General features: G+C 38.9%; 1 protein-coding gene and 1 pseudogene across 16 annotated transcripts in view; both read right to left on the bottom strand.

Annotated features, from left to right (window-relative positions):
* Nucleotides 1–329: 329 nt before the first annotated feature.
* On the bottom strand, nt 330–2004 carry LOC101682450 (annotated as a pseudogene).
* A 2835-nt stretch (nt 2005–4839) lies between these two features.
* WDR47 (WD repeat domain 47) overlaps nt 4840–22414 on the bottom strand; it is a 64725-nt gene continuing 47150 nt past the window's right edge. For 13 of the 16 annotated variants that reach the window (XM_045081951.1, XM_045081950.1, XM_045081953.1 and 10 more), the window contains 5 exons: nt 21409–21578; nt 19638–19814; nt 18631–18762; nt 11241–11459; nt 4840–6186 (listed from right to left, as the gene is read on the bottom strand). In XM_045081951.1, coding sequence (XP_044937886.1) covers nt 6044–6186; nt 11241–11459; nt 18631–18762; nt 19638–19814; nt 21409–21578 — 841 coding nt within the window. In that variant the 3' untranslated portion in view covers nt 4840–6043. The remainder of the gene's footprint in view (nt 6187–11240; nt 11460–18630; nt 18763–19637; nt 19815–21408; nt 21579–22414) is intronic. The other 3 variants (XM_045081956.1, XM_013044442.2, XM_013044443.2) reach the window with 1 other exon arrangement.

The following is a 22414-nucleotide window of genomic DNA, read 5'->3' as shown; positions in this document are numbered from 1 at the left end:
ACCCTGGGATCATGACCTGAGCCGAAGGCGGAGGCTTTAACCCAATGAGCCACCCAGGCATCCCGATACTTTTCTTTTTAATTACCCAAGAATACTCAAGATGAATGGGCACCAGGTTCTGTCCTGTTCTTCTTCTTCTTCTTCTTCTTTTTTTTTTTTAAGATTTATTTATTTCTAGAGAGAGGAAGAAAGCATAGGGAGGAGCAAGAGAGAGAACTTTCAAGCAGACTCTTCCTGAGCAAGAAGCCAGAAGCAGTGCTCGATCCTACAACCCATGAGATCATGACCTGAACAGAAACCAAGAGTCTTAACCAACACTTAACCACCTGAGCCACCCAAGCATCCCAACCAGGTTAATTTTTTAATGTCATAACTGTACCTGTTGAGTAAAAATTAGCCATCTAGTTAAATCTGAACAACTTCTCCAACCTAAATAGAGTAATCCCAGGATAAACATCACTTCGGGGATTGCATTTTCTCATCTGCTCTCTTACCAACCATGTAAACTAAAAAATGTCCAAAACCACTTAATATCATAGTATGAATGGTCTCCAAACATACTTTAATACTTCCAATGGAATTGTTTGAGTATAATTATTTATACAAACTCTACTACATTAAAAAAAAAAAAGATTGGGGTGATTTTATCTGGTATTTTGTGGACCATCACATGCAGTCAGGCAGGGCTGGCATCAGTTTTGTTCAACAAAGCTGCTTGTAGAAAGTGGCAGGGTTTGAGTCGGACTTCCAGGCTGACTGTGCTGAAACTTTCTCCTCGAGGTCATCACTGGAGTCAGCCTAGTTCCTGTTTCCATATTTTCTTTATTGGTAAGTGGGGCTCCCCCTGTGATCCTCTTAACATTGACTTTTCTAAGTAGTTTCCGCAGATCCATCTGGCTTTTACCAGGAGTAATTAAGACATGCGGAAGTCAAGTGGTAACAATTTGGGGCTGGGTTTCAGGATAACACACCGCAGGTCAGAGACTGTAACTAGTGAATGCTGTGCCTCTGGTGATGATACAAATTTCTTCATCAAAACCGTGTGTTCTTTCATTTCAGACAGTAGATCTTTAACTATTATCTGCATGGATCCATCTTGTTTTTAATGGTCCATTCTGATGTTCTTTAGTACAGTCAGAATTTCTGAGCAGCCCAGGTGCCACAGGTGATGGAGTACAGGCAGAGAGGAGGCAGGGGGAGCGGAGGCAGAGATGGATGAGGAGGAAGGTGGGTAGCTGGCTGTGGCAGTATGGGAGGAAGTCCAGCTGGGGATTCTCCAGGGATGGTTAGAACACAGGCAGGCACATTTGTAAATTTACCACTTGTGTGACCCATTTGACCACAACTTGGACAAGGACGAGTCCTCCAGGATGGTCTTCAGTGCCTCCCAGAGTCTGCAGAATTCACTTGCCAAAATGTGAAACTGTTGTTTTAGACTGTTAAGTTTTTGGTGGCAATAATAGGATGGAGAGATGATGTCTCTCAAGACTTCTGAATTCTGGGCCATGCAGTTCTGGCACCAGTTGTATATAGACCACACTCTTTGTCCTAAGATTTACTGTATCTTTGATATAGGGAAATTTGAATTTTCAGTTTCATCTTAGCCAGCTTCTGCTAAGGGATATTGTTATCTGTGGAAGAATAACCACTCTTTCTGGTGACGGTGGTGGAGGGGGAGGTATAATTAGCTTGAACTGAAGTGGGAGGATTCCCTTTTTTTGAGTAATCTTTTCACTTTGGCCTCTAGGTTTGTTCCCTTGTTGTTTGAACTTGGGCATTATTTAAGTCTAAGAGCTTGTGGATTATTAGATGGAGTTAGGGTAGTGGCTTCTCCCTTGCCATTGTGGCTACACCATTTTACATTGCCACCAATATTACACAAGAGTTTCAATTTCTCCACATCCTTGCCACAACATACTGTCTTATGTTTTTGGTAACAGTCACCCTAATGGGTGTGTGGTGGTATCTCATTGTGGTTTTCATTTTCATTTCCCTAATGATGAGTAGTGTTAAGCATCTTTTCATGTGTTTATTGGTCATTTGTCTTCTATTTTCTTTGGGAAAATGCCTATCCAAATACTTTGCTATTTTTTTAATCTGCTTTTGGTTTCTTGGTTGTTTTTGTGCTGTAGTTCTTATATATTCTGGATATTAATCCCTTACCAGATACATGACTTGCAAATATTTTCTCCCATTTCATGGGTTGCATTTTCTCTGTTGATTATGTCATTTAGCCTATTAAAATTAAAAAAAAATTTTTTTTTAAAGATTTTATTTATTTAATTATTTGACAGAGAGAGATCACAAGTAGGCAGAGAGGCAGGCAGAGAGAGAGAGAGGAGGAAGCAGGCTCCCCGCTGAACAGAGAACCCGATGCGGGACTCGATCTCAGGACCCTGGATCATGACCTGAGCTGAAGGCAGTGGCTTAACCCACTGAGCCACCCAGGCGCCCAAAAAAAAAATTTTTATCTAAAGATTTTATTTATTCATTTGAGAGACAGAGATCACAAGTAGGCAGAGAGGCAGGCAGAGAGAGAGAGGAGGAAGCAGGCTCCCCGAGGAGTGGAGAGCCCGATGTGGGGCTCGATCCCAGGACCCTGGGATCATGACCTGAGCTGAAGGCAGAGGATTTAACCCACTGAGCCACCCAGGCACCCCTAAAAATTTTTTAAATAAAATTTAAATCAGACACTTCTGTGGGGAGGAGCTAAGAATTTCAGCGCCCCACTCAGCTCTATTCTCCTTCCCCATACCCCCACCAAGAAGGGTTCAGAGAATGTAGATACTTCAGTTCTCTTACTTTCTCTTTCATGTGAGCCTCCAAGAATCTATTCACCTCCATGGAGAAGACAGTATGGAGGCATGGGGAAAAGGACATATGTAATTGGATATTTATTAAAATAAGTATATAATTTCTAGTGCTTATTATCTAATGCACTGCAAAATGAATTCCATACCCCATGTATAGGAGGATCTTAAAGTTCTCTCCTTGAAGGTGGAATAATTTTATGAACTTTTTTTTAACCATAAAGTTGAGCTGGTCTATATCAAGAAATGCCTTTTTTTCCTAGTTTTTTTTTTTTTTGAAGATTTTATTTATTTATTTGACAGAGATCACAAGGAGGCAGACAGGCAGGCAGAGGGAGAGGAAGGGAAGCAGGCTCACTGCCGAGCAGGGAGCCCGATGTGGGGCTCGATCCCAGGACCCTGGGATCATGACCTAAGCCAAAGGCAGAGGCCTTAACCCACTGAGCCACCCAGGCGCCCCTTTTTTTCCTAGTTTTAAACTTTTTTTTTTTTTTTTAAAGATTTTATTTATTTATTTGACAGAGAGATCACAAGCAGGCAGAGAGGCAGGCAGAGAGAGAGGAGGAAGCAGGCTCCCCGCTGAGCAGAGAGCCCGATGCGGGCCTCGATCTCAGGACCCTGAGATCATGACCTGAGCCGAAGGCAGCGGCTTAACCCACTGAGCCACCCAGGCGCCCGTCCTAGTTTTAAACTTAATACTAATGACCTGCTGTTAATATCTAGAATGTATGAAATTAAGCATGATAAGTAAACTGAAGAGGAGACGGTGGCATAATTTTAGCAGAATTCCCCTCTGCAAATGTAGGAAAACTGTGTATCTGCTGAACGTACACAACTAATTAGATTTCGTTTCTTTCTAAAGCACTCAGTTCAACATATTTTTTGTCTAACTTGCAATTTACATATTTTGCGGGGCTTTTATTAATCAACTTTCACAATATATCCAGGATGGAAAGTTCCCTAGATCTTGATTAAGAGAGACAGGAAACACATAAAAGTTAGGCAGTTGCCCAAGGGTTAAGAAGTAAGTTAGTAGAGGTGCCTAGGTAGCTTGGGTTAAGCCTCTGCCTTCAGCTCAGGTCATGATCTCGGGGTCCTGGTATCCAGCCCTGAATCTGGCTCTGTTCAGCAGGGAGACTGCTTCTCCCTCCCCCCCACCCGCCATCTCTCTCTGTCTGCCTCTCTGCCTACTTGTGATCTCTGTCAAATAAATAAATAAAATCTTAAAAAAAAGAGAGAGAGAGAAGTCAGTAGAACTTTATTTTATTTAAGTAATCCCTACATCCAATGTGGGGCTTGAACCCACAACCCTGAGTTCAAGAGTCACACACTCCACTAACTGAGCTAGCCAGGCATCCAGTAGAACTTTAGAAAGAAATTCAAGGGGCACGTATTGGGCTCTCTGCTCAGCAGGGAACCTGCTTCCTCCTCTCTCTGCCTGCCTCTCTGACTCCTTGTGATTTCTCTGTCTCTGTCAAGTTAATAAATAAAATCTTTAAAAAAAAAAATTCAAGGGGCGCCTGGGTGGCTCAGTTGGTTGGACGACTGCCTTTAGCTCAGGTCATGATCCTGGAGTCCTGGGATCGAGTCCCACATCAGGCTCCCAGCTCCATGGGGAGTCTGCTTCTCCCTCTGACCTCCTCGCTCATGTTCTCTCTCACTGTCTCTCTCTCAAATAAATAAATAAAATCTTTAAAAAAAAAAAAAATTCAAGAAATCGATTGGGCGGGGGTTGGTGGGGATGCCTGTGTGGCTCACTTGGTTAAGCATCTGTTTTTGGTTCAGGTGATGATCTCAGGGTTCTAGGATCGTCTGCCACATTGGGCTTCTTGCTTGGCAGGACCTCTGCTTCTCCCTTTGCCTGCTGCTTCCCCTGCTTGTTTTCTCTCTCTCTGACAGATAAATAAAATCTTAAAAAAAAAAAAAAGGAATTGATTGTGGGGTTCACCCACTGGACCACACCACCTCCAAGTAAACTGGAGAAAATAACACTCTAAATTGAAAGTCACAAACACTAAGGAAAAGGATATTTTTAGGTGTCAAGAGGTCTTTATTGAAATAATAGCACGGTTACACTTCTAATATCCTTTCCACTTGTATACAATAGATTAAAAATGCTTGCTACATACAGTGCACAGACAGTTCAATAATTAGAACCAACTCAACAGCATTTGAAATAAATAAAATAGCCTATTTAAAATAATTTAAAGTAAAATTACTGTACAATATGAAAATAAAGATACATAAATGTTAGGATCTACAATGCCATAGGAATAAAATCATTATTCTGCATTACACAAAACAGTGCAAGAAACAAATCCAAATAAGCTTTTGGAGTGCAAAGTTTAAATTTTTCCATTTTAAATTATCATGCAGACATAGCATTTCAAACCATGCTATAGTCTATGGCAAAGTTTTTAATTTTTAAGAGGAAAAACACTAGCCAGTAAATTTACTGTACCATCAAGTGTTGCATCACATAACGCCGCTGCTCTGCTTCTACAGTACAGTTTAGAAGGGAGGTATCTTGTTGCATTCAAAAAATTGAAATTAACAAGTTTCTGAAGCAAACATATTTACCTTTAAATCCTGAAACAAAATAATGTGACAAGATAGTAATTATATCCCTGGGTTTAAGAAAAAAGAAAAGGCCAATACCACATCATGAACTAAGAAGCAGTTTTCCATCTATAATGATCCTAAGCGAAAATAACCATGTAACTTCTGAGAGACATGTAAAATTCTGACCTCTAGCTGACAAGTGAGATAATATCATGGGAGTGTGAGAAAAGTAATTTCTGAACACCTATGTTTAATCTGTGTAGAACTTGGTTGCATTACATGTAATAATATGCTTAAAGTATAGTTCAATTTCAATGTGCATATAAAACTGTTATGTAGGCAAAGACCAAGGAATGCATTTAATACTAAACCGTAAACACATCTTCCACCTTGATGTGGAGCGCACACTGACAACATAAGAGCTCTTCCGCAGGCTTTGGCAACAAGACTACATATAGCAGATCACAGCAGCACGAGCTCACATGGAAGACTGAAAGCACTGCAGAATAACACCACCTGACGCTTCCTATCAAAGGGATACATGGTAATAAGGGGCCTCCTCGTGCTAAGCCACTTTCCAATCCGTCTACGTTCTTCAGATTTATAATTTTCACAACTCAGTAGTCTGAAGTCTCTGTGCTTTCACTGCATAGATTGACACTAGGTGTACTCTATCCATTGTAAGTCCAGAGGGTCACAGTTCTGTCTGCAGAGGATGACAGGAAGGAAAGATCCTGGGTGTGCCATCGGCACTGAATCACTTTGTCTTTGTGCTCCCCCACCACCATGATAGGAAGCTGTTTAGTGAGATCCCCTAAATGGGAAAGAGAGAGACACTGATTTACAATCCAAAATAAGTATATGTCTGGATTTCACAGACTTCCCGCTACTTGAAGGCATTACAGTATACAAAGTCCTAAACTACATTAATACAGTTAAAGGTTTAAACAGGGATAAATTCTTTTAATACCTATGTTAAGCAGTATTTGGAAAAATATACACAGCAACATTTGACATAGCTGCCACTCTCTCCTTGATTTCTCTCTGACTTTGGTGCCACCATACCTTTGTTTCTTCTGCTGGTTTGCTGCTCCTGTCCCAGGAGGCAGCCTTTGGGTTTCCTGTTCCCTTTACACCCGCTTCCTATGGAGTTTCATCTAATACCTTGGTACCATGGCCATTTGTGTACTTATGACTCACACATTTCACTTCCATCCTTGACTTCTCATCTGAACTCCCGAATAGTATCCAAATAGCCATTCCATATCTCACTGGATTGCCTGATGGTCATCTTCATTTGTTTAAACCAAACTTGATTTTCTTGCCCAAACCTGTTCCTCCTCCTACCAGTTAATGGCACAATCTGGTTGCTCATGCCAAAAGCCTAGGAATCAGCATGCCTCTCACTCCCCTTTTTTAATCTAAACAAATTAACATATGTCCCAAATTCAGTCACTACTTACCACCTCCACCTCTACCACCCTAGTCTAAGCTACCATCAGTCCTCACCTGAACTGTTCCAACAGCCTGATATTCACACGTATATTCCATTCTCCCTACCAACTCAAAATTACCTTTTAAACAGATATCAATAGATGCCAGATCACTCCATTTATTCTCCTGCCTCTGATTTATTCTTGTCTCTCCCTCCCTTAGTTCTCTAAGTCCCAGACACATTGGGTTCTTGCAGTGTCATGAACATGCTGAACTCACTCATGCCTCAGCACGTCCTGGCCTGGCTTGTGCCTTCTTATCATTCAAGTCTCTACACAAATGGCACTTCCCTAAAGAGACCTACTCGAGTCTACCTAAAATAGCCTTCTCCATCCACACAGTCACTCTCTCCCACCCTTGCTAATTTTATTTAAAGATTTTATTTATTCGACAGAGATCACAAGTAGGCAGAGAGGCAGGCAGAGAAAGAGGAAGGGAAGCAGGCTCCCTGCTGAGCAGAGAGCCTGATGTGGGGCTCCATCCCCGGACCCTGAGATCCTGATCTGAGCCAAAGGCAGCGGCTGAACCCACTGAGCCACCCAGGCGCTCTCTCACAGCAGGAAAAACCTGCTTTGGCCACTGTCAAAGAAGTTACTGCCTGTGTTCTCTTCTAGTATTTTTATGGTTTGTGGTCTCCCATTTAGGTCTTTAGTCCATTTTGAATTTATTTTTGTGTGTGGTCTAAGAAACTGATTCAGTTTCTTGCTGTCCAATTTACAGAACACCATTTGTTGAGGAGACTCTCTTTTTCCCATTGGATAGTCTTTCCTGCTATGTCAAAGATTAATTGACCATATAGTTGTGGGTTCGTTTCTGGGTTTTCTTTTCTCTTGAACTATGTGCCTGTTTTTTTTGTTTGTTTGCTTGTTTTTTTAAGATTTTATTTATTTACTTGACAGAGATCACAAGCATGCAGAGAGGCAGGCAGAGAGAGAGAGAAGCAGGCTCCCTGCTGAGCAGAGAACCAGATACAGGGCTCCATCCCAGGACCCTGGGATCATGACCTGAGCCAAAGGCAGAGGCTTTAACCCACTGAGTCACCCAGGCGCCTCCCTTCGCTAATTTTTTAATAGCACTTAACCAATACCTGAAATTACATCATTTATTACTTATTTTTTATTTACCCCCAAAATGTAAGCTCCATCAAGGAGGAAGTTACCTTATTCATCTTTCTGTCCCTAGTTGATAGAAAATAAATATTTGCTTACTAAATAATTAAAAATAAAACTAGAGGCTGAAGACATAATTACACCATTTATACACTAAGGTTTTTTTTAATCTTTTATTTCTGAATAATGTGTTTATGGTGCCCTACTGATTTTTCAATTTTAGACATTGAATAATGTTGATAATCATCAAGCATTGAAATTGATAATCATTGAAAATTCTATTTTTCTTGAATTACTTCCATCCTCCCCTACTCTAAACTTCCTCTATCTAGCAAATATAGTTACATCATAATTTTTGTCTAGTTATTGTATATATACATTATTATGAAAATGTATATACACACTGTCCACAGCTGAACTACATAATGCATTATGGTTACATTTCCATTAAATTTTTTAATTGCAGTTAAAAACACATAACATAAAACTTGTCATCTTAATTCCCTCAAGTATATAGTTCAGCAGTGTTATGTATATTTACATTGTTGTGCGACCAACCTCCAGACCTTTTTCATACCTGAAATCTTCCCAATTTCCCCTCTCCCCAGCCCCAAACAATCATTCCACTTTCTGTTTCTGTGTTTGACTATTATAGATACCTCATGTAAGTGAAATTGTATAGTATTTGTCTCAGCATACTGACCTCAGGGTTCATCTATGTTGTAGCATGTATGAGAATTTCCTTCCTTTTGTAAGGTTAAAAAATATTCCACTGTCTGCATATACCACATTTTGGTTATTCACCTGTCAATATTTATTTGGGTTGCTTCCATCTTTTGGCTATTATAAATAATGCCACTATGAACAAGGATACACAAATATCTCTTTGAGACCTTGCTTTCAATTCTTTTGGATATATATCTAGAAGTGGAATTGCTGGCTTGTATGGTATTTCTATTGTTAGTTTTTTGGAGGAACCACATACTGTTTTTCATAGTAGCTGCATCACTTTACATTCTCACCAACCACGCACACAGGACTTAATTTCTCCATATCCTTACTACACTTACTACTTTATATTGTTACTATTGTTTTTTATAGTAACCATTTCCCCAATGATTAATGATATTGATCATCTTTTTGTATGTTTTTTGTCCATTTTACACTAAGTTTTTTAAAGTAGAAACAAATAAGAGAACATAAAGCGTATTTTATGTCATCACTGAACTCAAAATGATTTAGTGTAGTAAATGTTTATTCTTTCAAATATTTTATTTTATTTAAAGATTATTTATTTATTTATTTGACAGAGATCACAAGCAGGCAGAGAGAGGAGGAAGCAGGCTCCCCCTGAGCAGAGAGTCCAATGCGGGGCTCCATCCCAGGCCCCGGGATCATGACCTGAGCCAAAGGCAGAAGTTTTAACCCACTGAGCCACCCAGGCACCCCTCAAATATTTTTAAATTACTTAATAAAATAAGACTATTTACTTGATTTAATAATTTGCTACAATTCACTATAAGTACTATAAAACTAAAATTTGAAAATGTTACAAAGTTGATTATACCAGATTAACAACAATAACAAAAAGATCTAAATATTCATAAAAATCCAAGAAGACAGCACAGGCAGTAATTTTTTCCTCACACTGGTAGTAGCAATATTTTTTCAGATATGTCTTCTAAGGCAAAGGAAACAAACTACTGGACTACGTCACAATAAAAAGCTTTGCACAGGAAAGGAAACAATCAACAAAACAAAAAGACGACCTACGCAATGGGAGAAGATATTTGCAAATGACATATCTGGTAAAGCATTACTATCCAAAATACGTAAAAAATAAAAACAACTGAACACCAAAAAGCCAAATAAGCCAATTAAAAATGGGCAGATGACATGAACAGACATCCAGACAGCCAACAGACACATGAAAAGATGCTCAACATCACTAACCATCAGGGAAATGCAAATCAAAACCACAATGAGATATCACCTCACACCTGTCAGAATGGTAAATAAAAAACACAAGATAAAAAAGGTGTTGGTGAAGATCTGTAGAAAAAGGAAAGGAACCCTTGTGCACTGTGGCTGGAAATGCAAACTGGTATAGCCACTGTGGAAAACAGAATGGAGGTTCATCAAAAAATTAAAATTAGGATTACCATATGATCTAGTAATTCCATTACTGGGTATTTACCCAAAGAATTAAAAAACACTAATCAAAAAGAACCCTTATGTTTATTGTAGCATTATTTACAATAGCCATGATGTGAAAGCAATCCAAATATCCATCAGTAGATGAACAGATAGATAAGATGTGGTATACACACACATACACACAAATAATGAAATATTAACAAATATACATGATGGACTATTAGCCATAAAAAAATGAAATCTTGCCATTTGCATCTGTCCAAGATGGATGGAGGGTATAATGCTAAGTGAAATAAATCAGTCAGAGAAAGACATATACCATATGATTTCACTCATAAGTGAAATTTAAGAAACTAAACAAAGAAAAAAAAGAGACAAACCAAAAAACCAGACTCTTAACTATAGAGAACAAACAGGTTACCAGAGGTGAAGTAGTGGGGGGGATGGGTGAAACAGGTGAAGGGGATTAAGAATACAATTATCTTTTTTTTATTTTTTTGAAGATCTTATTTATTTGACAGACAGAGATCACAAGTAGGCAGAAAGGCAGGCAGAGAGAGAGAGGAAAGCAGGCTCCCTGCTGAGCAGAAAGCCTGATGCCGGACTCGATAGGGGCTCAATCCCAGGACCCTGGGATCATGACCTGAGCCGAAGGCAGAGGCTTTAACCACTGAGCCATTCAGGCGCCCCAAGAATACAATTATCTTGATGACCACTAGGTGATGTATAGAATTGTTGAATCACTATGTTGTATACCTGAAACCAATATAACATGTACACTAATTATACTGGAATTTAGTAAATAAATTTAAAAAGTTATATGTTGGGACGCCTGGGTGGCTCAGTTGGTTAAGCCACTGTCTTCGGCTCAGGTCATGATCACAGGGTCCTGGGATTGAGTCCTGCATCGTGCTCCTTGCTGGGCAGGGAGCCTGCTTCTCTCTCTGCCCCTACCTGTTTGTGCTTGCTCTCTCTCTCTCTCTCTCTCTCTCTCTGACAAATAAATAAATAATAAAAAAGTATATGTGAATTAAAAGAAAAAAAAAAGGCGAGATCCCAAATAGAATAAGAGAGACTACAAACAAGAAAAGAGGTCAATCTCCCTCACCTTGTAGGTCTGTCACCTTTATTTTCATATCATAGGATCCTGTTAGCAAGTAGTGAGCTCCAGGAGAGAATCGAACAGAGCGAACATCACTGGAATGAGGGTGATAACTTTGTACCATTCTTCCTCCTCTTATGTCATACAACATGCAGCTAGAATCTTCTTGTCCTGTGGCTAAGAGACGGCCACTGGGATCTACAGCTACAGATGCCACTGCACTGCCTGTATAAAAGAAAGAATAAAAGTTTCATATGGAAAAGTCAATACAGCTCAACTACAACAGCTAATTATGTTCACTGAACCATACACTAAAAATTTAATGTAGCTTATCAAAACTGAAAGAAAAATCCAAATTAACATTCAACCAATAAACACTTACATCCTTTTTAGAGACAAAGTATGAAGCAAGATCCTATGAGAATGAGAAAGTTTAATTTTTTGGTCACTTGGGAGAACCCCCTGGGATGCCGTTACTTATAGTGCAATAGTGCGATAGGTGAGCCACTTTTTAAGTGTCAGAAAACTCCCACAAGCTTACAGTCTAGTTAGGGGAACAAGAAATTAAACAACAAAATGTGTTTTAGGACACAGTGTAGGAAATGTGTCTAAGCAACACACCAATAACTGCCAGTGGAAACTAAATGACCATAAGTGCTGAGTCCACTTGCTGCAGCCCTAAATCTAGACGGTGCATTTTTAATGAGGGCAATAATGTCCGCCCAGGGGGTTGCAAAATGGTTCTCAGGGGATGAAAAAATCTTAAACATTAACAATAATTTGTAACCCTCCAAAGCTTAACCCCACCCAATAAAATCTTATTCCTATTATTTATCTGGTTAGGAAAAAATTTAATTTCGTTTCTCTCCTTGCATGGAGAGGAACAATAATGAAGTTAAAATTGAAGAACACTGCTCTGGACATGGTAAAGAGTCTGCACTTTAAGCTAGGAGCAATCAAAAGGCACTGAAGTACTGTGAGCAAGGTATGGTGGGTTCTGGCTGTTGTGCAGACCGTGGACTGAAGGGGGAAAAGTAGGAATGCAGAGACAGTAAGGAAGCTCTGCAGTGGTTTAACTGAGAGGTGGTAGTGGTTTATCCATTCTGGAGGCTAAAACAATACATTTTGCTTATTAATTGGTTATTGGAGGAAAGGAGAGAACGACAGAACCAGGGAGACTCTTTCCGGTACGAACAATGGGTGGTAGAGGCAGTTTGTTTGAGAAGTCATGACTCAGTAGTTTAAGACATGTTAAGTTTGACATATCCTTTAAGATATCCAAACGGACATGTCAAGTAGGTGGATCAGAAATATGAGCCTGGCATGTAGAATAGGTTTGGGCTAGAGGTAAAGATTTAAGGTCAGTATAGGAATTATATTTAAAGCTGGAGGAATAGAAATACTCACGGAGGGAAAGGGAGAAGACAGAAGTCCTGAGTCCTAGGGAATACCAAAATTTAAAGACTGAGCAGAGGACAAAGAACCAACAAAGCAGTTATATAGGAAGGTAAAAGGAGAGTGAAAAGCCCAAAAGAAAAGAGGAGGGAATCAACTTACATGTCCCTGAGAGCTGAAGTAAAATAAGGATTTAAAAGTTATTTTGACAGCATGAAATTATTGGTGACTTTGGAAAAATGTAGCTTTTTTTAAAAGATTTTATTTATTTATTTGACAGAGAGACAGAGAACATAAGTAAGCAGAGCAGCAGGCAGAGGGACAGGGAGAAGCAGATTCCCTGCCGAGCAGGGAGCCTGATGTGGGGCTTGATCCCACGACCCTGAAACCATGACCCGAGCCAAAGGCAGACACTTAACTAACTGAGCCACCCAGGTGCCCCCCAAAAGGTAGCTTTTGTTGGAGTAGATGTAGCAGGAGATAGATTGGAATAGGTGGAAGACTAAGGATGAGAAAATGGAAACAGCACATGTAATAGGACTTCTGAGACCTCTGGGTAAGAAAGAGAGCAAGAAATTAAGGTAAAAGATGTGAAGGGGATAAGGAGGTCAAAAGAGGAACTTTGGGGCATTTCCAATTCTAGGACATTTTTGTGTATCTATGGTAGAGAAGAAAAGAAGGGCAGATACAGTAGAGAGTGAGACAATGCTGCAAGAGAAAGGAGATGTCCAAAAAGTTTAAATCTCTGAAAAGGAGAGAAAAGGGGCTGAAAATAATTTAGACAACTGGGGAGAGTTTGGAGGTAAGTCAGTGATAAGGGTATAGAAACTAAGCAAGCAAACAAACAAAAACCAACTCCAATTATTAACACCAAGAAAAACAAGAAGATATGAAAGAAAAGGGAAAAAAAAGATATGAATAGCACTTATAAGTGCTAAAACAATATAAGGAATGAATACTGATGTGACCAAAAATGGTACAACTATATTGAAAGGATGGGAGATAGAAGCATGTGAGGGGATGAGGAAAAGTGTGAATTGGAAAGGGATATAAAAAATCTTCATCTTTTACAGTGGTAAGAGAATAAATAACCCTAACAAAAAACTATAATTGGAGACATGTTCTTTAGAAATATGAAAATAAGGGGCACCTGGCTGGCTCAGTTGGTGGAGCATGTTATTCTTTTTTTTTTTTTTTTTAAAGATTTTTTTTTTTTATTTATTTGATAGAACACAAGTAGGCAGAGAGGCAGGCAGAGAGAGAGGAGGAAGCAGGCTCCCTGCTGAGCAGAGAGCCCGATGTGGGACTCGATCCCAGGACCCCGAGATCATGACCTGAGCCGAAGGCAGCGGCTTAACCCACTGAGCCACCCAGGCGCCCGGAGCATGTTATTCTTAATCTCAGGGTCTCTACACCCCATGTTGGGTGTAGAGATTACTTAACAAATAAAAGTTTTTTAAAAAGGAGTATGAAGGGTGCCAGGCGGCTCAGTCATTAAGGATCTGCCTTTGGCTCAGGTCATGATCTCAGGGTCCTGGAATTGAGCCCCACATCGGGCTCTCTGCTCAGCGGGGAGCCTGCTTCCTCCTCTCTCTCTCTGCCTACTTGTGATCTCTGTCTTTCAATAAATAAATAAAATCTTTTTAGGGGCGCCTGGGTGGCTCAGTGGGTTAAGCCGCTGCCTTCAGCTCAGGTCATGATCCCAGAGTTCTGGGATCGAGTCCCACATTGGGCTCTCTGCTCAGCAGGAAGCCTGCTTCCTCCTCTCTCTCTCTGCCTGCCTCTCTGCCTACATGTAATCTCTCTCTGTCAAATAAATAAATAAAATCTTAAAAAAAAAAAAAAAAAAAATAAATAAAATCTTTTTAAAAAATGAAATATGAAAACACAACTCTTACAAAAGTTAAAAATGGATGTCTTGGAGAAATGGGAAATGAGGCAGTGGCTAGAGGACAGGGGACAATTCTCAGGGCAATGTTTTTTTTAATCAGCCTTACTGAACTATTTGGTTCTTTAAACATCATCCTTAATGATGAAAAACTGAGAGCATTTTCCCTAAAGTCAGGAACAAGACAAGGATGTCCACTCTTACCACTTTTATTCAACATAGTACTAGAAGTCCTAGCTACAGCAATCAGACAACAAAAAGAAATAAAAGCCATTCAAATTGTTAATGAAGATGTAAAACTTTCACTATCTGCATATACACACATAATATATATATATATATATATATAGAGAGAGAGAGAGAGAGAGAGAGAGAAGACTGAAAAACTGCTAGAATAAATAAAGTCATAGGATACAAAATGTACAGAAATCTTTTGCATTTGTATACACCAATAATGAAGCAGCAGAAACAGAAATTAAGAAAACAATCCCACTTACAACTGCCCCCAAAATAGTTAAGATACCTAGGAATAAGCCTAACCAAAGAGGTGAAAGATATGTGCTCTGAAAACTATGAAAGACTGAAAATGATACAAAGAAATGGAAAGACTTTCCACGTCCATGTATTGAAAGAATCTTGTTAAAATGTCTCCACTACCCAGAGCAATCTACACATTTAATGCAATCACCATCAAAATACCCAAAGCATTTTTCACAGAACTAAAACAATTCTCTCTTTTTTAATATTTTATTTATTTATTTGACAGAGAGATCACAAGTAGGCTGTTGGGGCGGGGGGAGGCTCCCCACGGAACTGAGAGCCAGATGTGGGGCTTGATCCCAGGACCCTGAGGTCATGACCTGAGCCAAAGGCAGAGGCTTAACCCACTGAGCCACCCAGGTGCAACACCCTCTTTTTTTTTAAGATTTAAAACAAACAATTCTAAAATTTCTATGGAACCATAAAAGACCTCAAATAACCAAAGCAATCTTGAAAAAGACAAGCAAAGCTGGAGCATCACAATTCTGGGCTTTAAATTATATTACAAAGCTGGGGCCACTGGGTGGCTCAGGTCATGATCTCAGGGTCCTAGGATTGAGCCCCACATCAGGCTCTCTGCTCAGCGGGGAGCCTGCTTCCACCCTCCTCTCTCTCTGTCTGCCTCTCTGCCTACTTGTGATCTCTCTGTCAAATGAATAAATAAAATCTTTTTTTTTTTAAGATTTTATTTATTTATTTGACAGAGAGAAATCACAAGTAGATGGAGAGGCAGGCAGAGAGAGAGAGAAAGGGAAGCAGGCTCCCTGCTGAGCAGAGAGCCCGATGCGGGACTCGATCCCAGGACCCTGAGATCATGACCTGAGCCGAAGGCAGCGGCTTAACCCACTGAGCCACCCAGGAGCCCCAATAAATAAAATCTTTAAAAAAAAAAACCAGATTATATTACAAAGCTGTCATCATCAAAACAACATGGTATTGGCATTTTAAAAAAAGGCACAGGGGCGCCTGGGTGGCTCAGTGGGTTAAAGCCTCTGCCTTTGGCTCAGGTCATGATCCCTGGGTCCTGGGATCGAGCCCCGCATCGGGTTCTCTGCTCAGCAGGGAGCCTGCTTCCTCTCTCTCTGCTTGCCTCTCTGTGTGCTTATGATCTCTGTCAAGTAAATAAATAAAATATTTTTTAAAAAAACAGGCACATAGTTCAAGAGAAAAGAAAACCCAGAAACGAACCCACAACTATACGGTCAATTAATCTTTGACATAGCAGGAAAGACTATCCAATGGGAAAAAGAGAGTCTCCTCAACAAATGGTGTTGTGTAAATTGGACAGCAACATGCAAAAGCAAGAAACTGAATCAGTTTCTTAGACCACACACAAAAGTAAATTCAAAATGGACTAAAGACCTAAATGGGAGACCACAAACCATAAAAATACTAGAAGAGAACACAGGCAGTAACTTGACAGTGGCCAAAGCGGGTTTTTCCAGTCTTCTGAAGCGAGGGAAACAAAGCAAAAATAAACTACTGGGACTACATCAAAATAAAAAAACATCTGCACAGCAAAGAAAACAATCAACAGAACTAAAAGGCAACCCACGGGATGGAAGAAGACATTTACAAATGATGTATCTGATAAAGGGTTAGTATCCAAAATCTATAAAGCACTTATACTACTCAACACCAAATAATCCAATTAAAAATAGGCAAAGACATGAACAGTTTTTCTAATTAAGTCATACACATGGCCAACAGACACACAAAAAGGTGTCCATCATCAATTATCATCAGGGAAATGTAAATAATGAGATATCACCTTGTAGCTGTCAGAATGGCTAAAAGCAACAACATAAGAAACAACAGTATGAAGGTTCCTCAAAAAGTTAAAGATAGAACTACCCTACAACACAGCAATTGCACTACTAGGTATTTACCTAAAGAATACAAAAACAATCAAAGGAATACATTCATATAAAATGATATATTCATAGCAGCATTATTTACAGTAGACAAATTATAGAAGTAGTCCTTTGGACTTCCAGTTATGTAAGGTGTCCATCGATTGATGAATGGATACACACACACACACACACACACACACACACACAATGGAATATTACTCAGCCATAAAATGAATGAAATCTTACCATTTACAATGACATGGATGGAGGTATAATGCTAAGTGAAAAAAGTAAAAAAGAAAAATACCACATGATTTCCATTCATATGTGGAATTTAAGAAACAAAATGAGCATAGTAGAACAAAAGAAAAAGAGACAAATCAAGAAGCAGATTCTTAATTACAGAGAACAGTGATGGTTACCAGAGGGGAGGTGGGTAGGGGCATGAGTGAGATGGGTGATGGGGACTGGGAGTGCACTTGTGATGAACACTGGGTGATGTATGTTAAGTGTTGAATCACTAAATTGTACACCTGAAACTGATATAACACTGCATGTTACCTAACTGGAATTACAATAAAAACTTAAAAAAACAAAAAGGAAACCCAGAGCACAGAATGAGCCTCAAGTGAAACACACTCAGCAATATTCACTGCATTTGCACCAGTCCCCAGTGAGTTGCATATTAACATGTGGCTGGTAATTTAACGGCACCTCTAGTCATAAATGAAGCATTCTTAAAATAGTAAGTAAAATATTCCTGATTTTAAAAAAAGGTCTATGGAGGTCAAGAGAATAGGCAAAGCATTAAAATAAAACAAAAACATCACCAAAAAAGTAAGAATAAAAGGCAGGCATTTTCACCTGGAATAGTGCCATAGAATTGCTATTAAAAACTACAATAAAAAAAAAAAAATACAACAAAAGAAAAAGGATTCTAAAATAAAGACAATGGCAGGATGCTGCATCACTCTTAGATACCAGTGTCTTAAAAGGTGATAAAAGACAAAGAGCAGTACTATCACTTCACATGGAACAATCCAAAGTATATTGTTAAGTTTAAAATGTGAGGCATGTATTGTTATATGCTACCATTTCTGTGTGCATGTATACACATGTTCAAAGAAGACAGAAGATTATAATATATACAAACTTCTTGGTTATATACTTACGGATTATGTATAGAAAAATAAGTAAGAAACTGGTCCCTTAGGGAAAGACACCAAGGAACAGGACTGGAAGAAAATGATTTTGTTTAATTTCAATTTCTCCACTGTGTATGTATTAAAAAAATTTCTTTAAAGATCTGAATCCTAAAATAGCCCTTCTAACATGCTGTGATGAGCACTAGGTGTTATATGCAACTAATGAATCATTGAACACTACATCAGAAACGAATGATGTACTATGTGTTGACTAACTGAACATAATAATAAAAAAAAGGGAAAAAAAGAATAAAATAAAATAGCCCTGCTAACATAATAAGTGGGGAATAATAATCTCCTGGGCTTCAAGTTTGCTAAACTGAATTTTATTTTTACAAAGAAATAAGAGATGAATATATTTTGAAAGAATTTAAGGTAATCAATAAAATATCAAGTATCTCTTTGTTTCTGTTCTTTTTTAACATATGTTTAACAGGGGAGAGAAAGTAGGTAAGTGCAATTTACAAAGTTTCTTTCTCATATAAACTCATTTAAATTCCAGAAAAACCTACCAGTTCCATGGAATGTTGTGCCAACAACACGAACACAGCTTGGTACCCGAAGATCCCAAAACCTAACAGTCTTATCTTGGGAACCAGATGCAATCATCCAGCCACTCCAGGTATAAAGTGCTAAAATATGGCCTATAAAAGATCATATACTCAGTTATTACTGTGGAACAAACAGTACTTTTCCTTAATACATTCAAAGGTAGGTACTCATTATTGGACATGGGATGATCTGGTTAATCAAATATACTGGCAGGTAGAGATTTTCCACATGTATCAAATATATTGGCAATTTTCTTTTCTTTTTTTTTTTTTTTAAGATTTTATTTATTTATTTGTGAGAAAGAGAGTGAGATAGAGAAGCAGATTCTCTGCTGTGCAGAGAGCCCAATGTGGGGCTAGATTTCAGGACCCTGAGATCATGACCTGAGCTGAAGGCAGACAGTTAATCGACTAGGCCACCTAGGTGACCCTATTTTGGCAATTTTCATAAAACCAAAATCCAATAAAATGCACAACATGAAAACCATACTAAGCAATCTGTTTTGTGTTTCACTATTTCAGGATATCATAATTAGTACTGAAAAAATTTATCATCTGAAATTACAGCAAATTATGGCAAAGCAAAGGATTGTGGGCTTTGCAAGAGACAGACTTGAGGTCATATGTCAGTCCTGCTATGTTTAGTTGTAAGATACTGGTCAAGTCTTGTCTTTCCAAGTTTTATTTATTTCATATATAAGATTGAGATAAAACTTCGTGACTTATAAGGGTGTTGTGAGAATTAAGTTAAGGAATTATCTGTATAGCAAAGGATTTAGCACACCAGGCGAAATGTTATTTATCATTACTGTGTTGTTATCCAAAGTTCCCAATATAAATTTTTAAAATAAAAATTTCCTGTCTTGAAGAAGTCCCTTTTGATAAAATATACCCCATTAATGAATATGCAGAGGGGGAAAAAGCATAGGTTGAACAAAAAGAAAAGTAGCATCTAAGATATCACATACCAGTATGTCCACTCAGAGCATGCAGGCCCTGTCCTCTTTGACAATCAGTTGTATAAATGTTACAATCCCCTGCTCCAGCACTTATCAAAATAGCTCCACCACTTTCTGGGCCTTCCATAAATGCCAAGTCTCTAATTGTCCCATCATGCATACTAAATTCCAGATCCGGTCCTGAAACAACAATAAGAATTAAAAAAAAAGATGCTGCTCAACTTACTATGATAATTTGAGATTGTTAAACTGTCTCAAAACTAAGCAAGAATAATTGTAGAGACGTGTGGCTTATATTTTCATTTAGGGATTAATACTATAATCAATTTCACTTTACTGAGCAAAGAATTTGAAGTGTTTTTCTGATTGGGTTTTTTTTTTTAAAGATTTTATTTATTTATTTATTTTGTCAGAGAGAGAGAGAGAGAAAGAGCGAGAGCGAGCAAGCATAAGCAGGCAGAGTGGCAGAGGCATAGAGAGAACCAGGCTCCCCGCTGATCAAGGAGTCCTATGTGGGACTCCATCCCAGGACCCTGGGATCATGACCCAAGCCGAAGGCAGTGGCCCAACCAACTGAGCCACCCAGGCATCCCTGGGTTTTTATTTTTTAAGATTTTTTTATTTATTCACTTGACAGAGAAAGCAAGCGAGAGCATGAGCTGGGGAAAGAAGCAGGCTCCCCAGCTGGGCAGGGAACCCTACTCAGGGCTTGATCCCAGGACCCCAGGATCATGACCTAAGCCAAAGATAGACACTTCACCAGCTGAATTACCCATGAACCCCAGCAAAGAACTTTAAGAAATCAAAATACTGGGGCACCTGGGTGGCTCAGTGGGTTAAAGCCTCTGCCTTTGGCTCAGGTCATGATCCCATGGTCCTGGGATCGAGCCCTGCATTAGGCTCTCTGCTCTACGGGGAGCCTGCTTCCTCCTCTCTCTCTCTCTTTCTCTATCTGCCTCTCTGCCTACTTGTAGTCTGTCAAATAAATAAGTAAAATCTTTTAAAAAAAATCAAAAACTGATTCAGTTATCATCATTCCTTTTTTAAAAAAAGATTTTGTTTATTTGACAGACAGAAATCACAAGTAGAAATGAAAGAGAAGACAGGTACTCTAACATATTCATTAATGCACTGTTAGTAGTTATTTAAAAATTACCTTTCGGGGCACCTGAGTGGCTCAGTGGATTAAAGCCTCTGCCTTCAGCTCAGGTCATGATCTCAGGGTCCTGGAATCAAGCCCCACATCGGGCTCTCTGCTCAGCAGGGAGCCTGCTTTCCTTCCTCTCTCTCTGCCTGCCTCTCTGCCTACTTGTGATCTTTCTGTCAAATAAATAAATAAAATCTTAAAAAAATAAAGTTACCTTTCTAATAATAATTTTTAAAAGATTTTATTTTATTTTATTTGAAAGAGAGCATATGCAGAGGGAGTGGCAGAGGGAGAGAAAAAGTAGACTCTACAGTGAGCAGGGAACCTGATACAGGGCTGGATTCCAGGACCCCGAGATCATGACCTGAGCTGAAGGCAGATGCTTAATGGAGTGAAACACCCAGGCATCCCTGATAACAACAATTTTCTAATTATTAGACAACTGTAAGAACTTACCAAAAAAAATCAATCATGCCTTATGAAGGCAACTAAGCAACTATAATATAAAAAAACTCTCCTTAAGGCTATATTCTTAGATTATACTGAAAATAATACAAAGATACATAAAGCTACAACATTGGGAAAACATTAAGAATACACTGGTAAGCTACTGCTTACATACTTGGGACCTACCTGTTGCATTACAAGTCTCTGCATTGAAGGGCAGAACTTTGACATATTTGTCATTGGATCCTGTTGCTAATAACTGTCCACAAGGACTCCAGGCCACACAGTAAATGGATCCTTTATGATGTTTATTCCTTTTAAAACGTACCACTGGCTGCTTAGGGATGTCATGTGCACTAAAAAGAAAAATTATAGAAAGACTTCAATTTCTTGCTTGCTGAAAGAAATGAAGTTCTATATTATTGTTGTTCTTGAGGGAGGGAGCAAAAAAGTAGCAGACAACATGTCAATAACAATTTTCAAAATCTTGGAAGAAATAAATTTAAAGCAGATTTAAAATCCAAAAGTAAAATTATGAACTATTCTTAGACTAACCTCTTATTTCAGACCACACAGGAAACAAGATTATTTTTTTTAAAAGTCTCCATTTCACATATTTTTCATGGATTTTAACTCAAACACAGAAGAATGAAAAAAAAATACTAATGCTTCCAAATTCAGAAAGTTCAAAAAACATTAAACATATAATATGGAGCATCTGATTGAGGCTGAGGGAAGGTAAGGGATGAATAAAAAATAAAGGAAGCAGAATTCTTTCTGGAGTTTCAAATCTGGCAAGGGTTGATGTCATGACTATCCACATACAGTAAGGTAGATATAAGTGTTCTAATCCAGTTAAAAGTACTAGGCCTTAAAGAACAGAAGAATAGCTCCAGTGAAGATAATATATAGTAAGGAAAGTGCCAGCCCAGTGTGCAGTATGGGAAACAGCCTATGGGGCTAGCAGAGAGAAGCCCAGGGCATTCTGAAGACTGAGTGGGATGGATACTATAGCAGGTGAGGAGCTACAGGCATGGCTGTGGAAGGTCCTGAATAGCCAGGCTCCTCAAGAGTATGGCTTTTAATGGGAGTCAAACATTGGTTTAGTGGAATAATAGCATCTTTTTTTTTTAAACTAACATATAATGTATTATTAGCCCCAGGGGTACAGGTCTGTGAATTGTCAGGCTTA

The sequence above is a fragment of the Mustela putorius genome, unplaced genomic scaffold (assembly GCF_011764305.1).
Source record: "Mustela putorius furo isolate JIRA1106 unplaced genomic scaffold, ASM1176430v1.1 tig00000585_pilon_pilon_pilon, whole genome shotgun sequence".
Classification (NCBI taxonomy): Eukaryota; Metazoa; Chordata; class Mammalia; order Carnivora; family Mustelidae; genus Mustela; species Mustela putorius.
The sequence above is the reverse complement of the archived record's forward strand: the minus strand, read 5'-3'. Positions and strand labels throughout refer to the sequence as shown.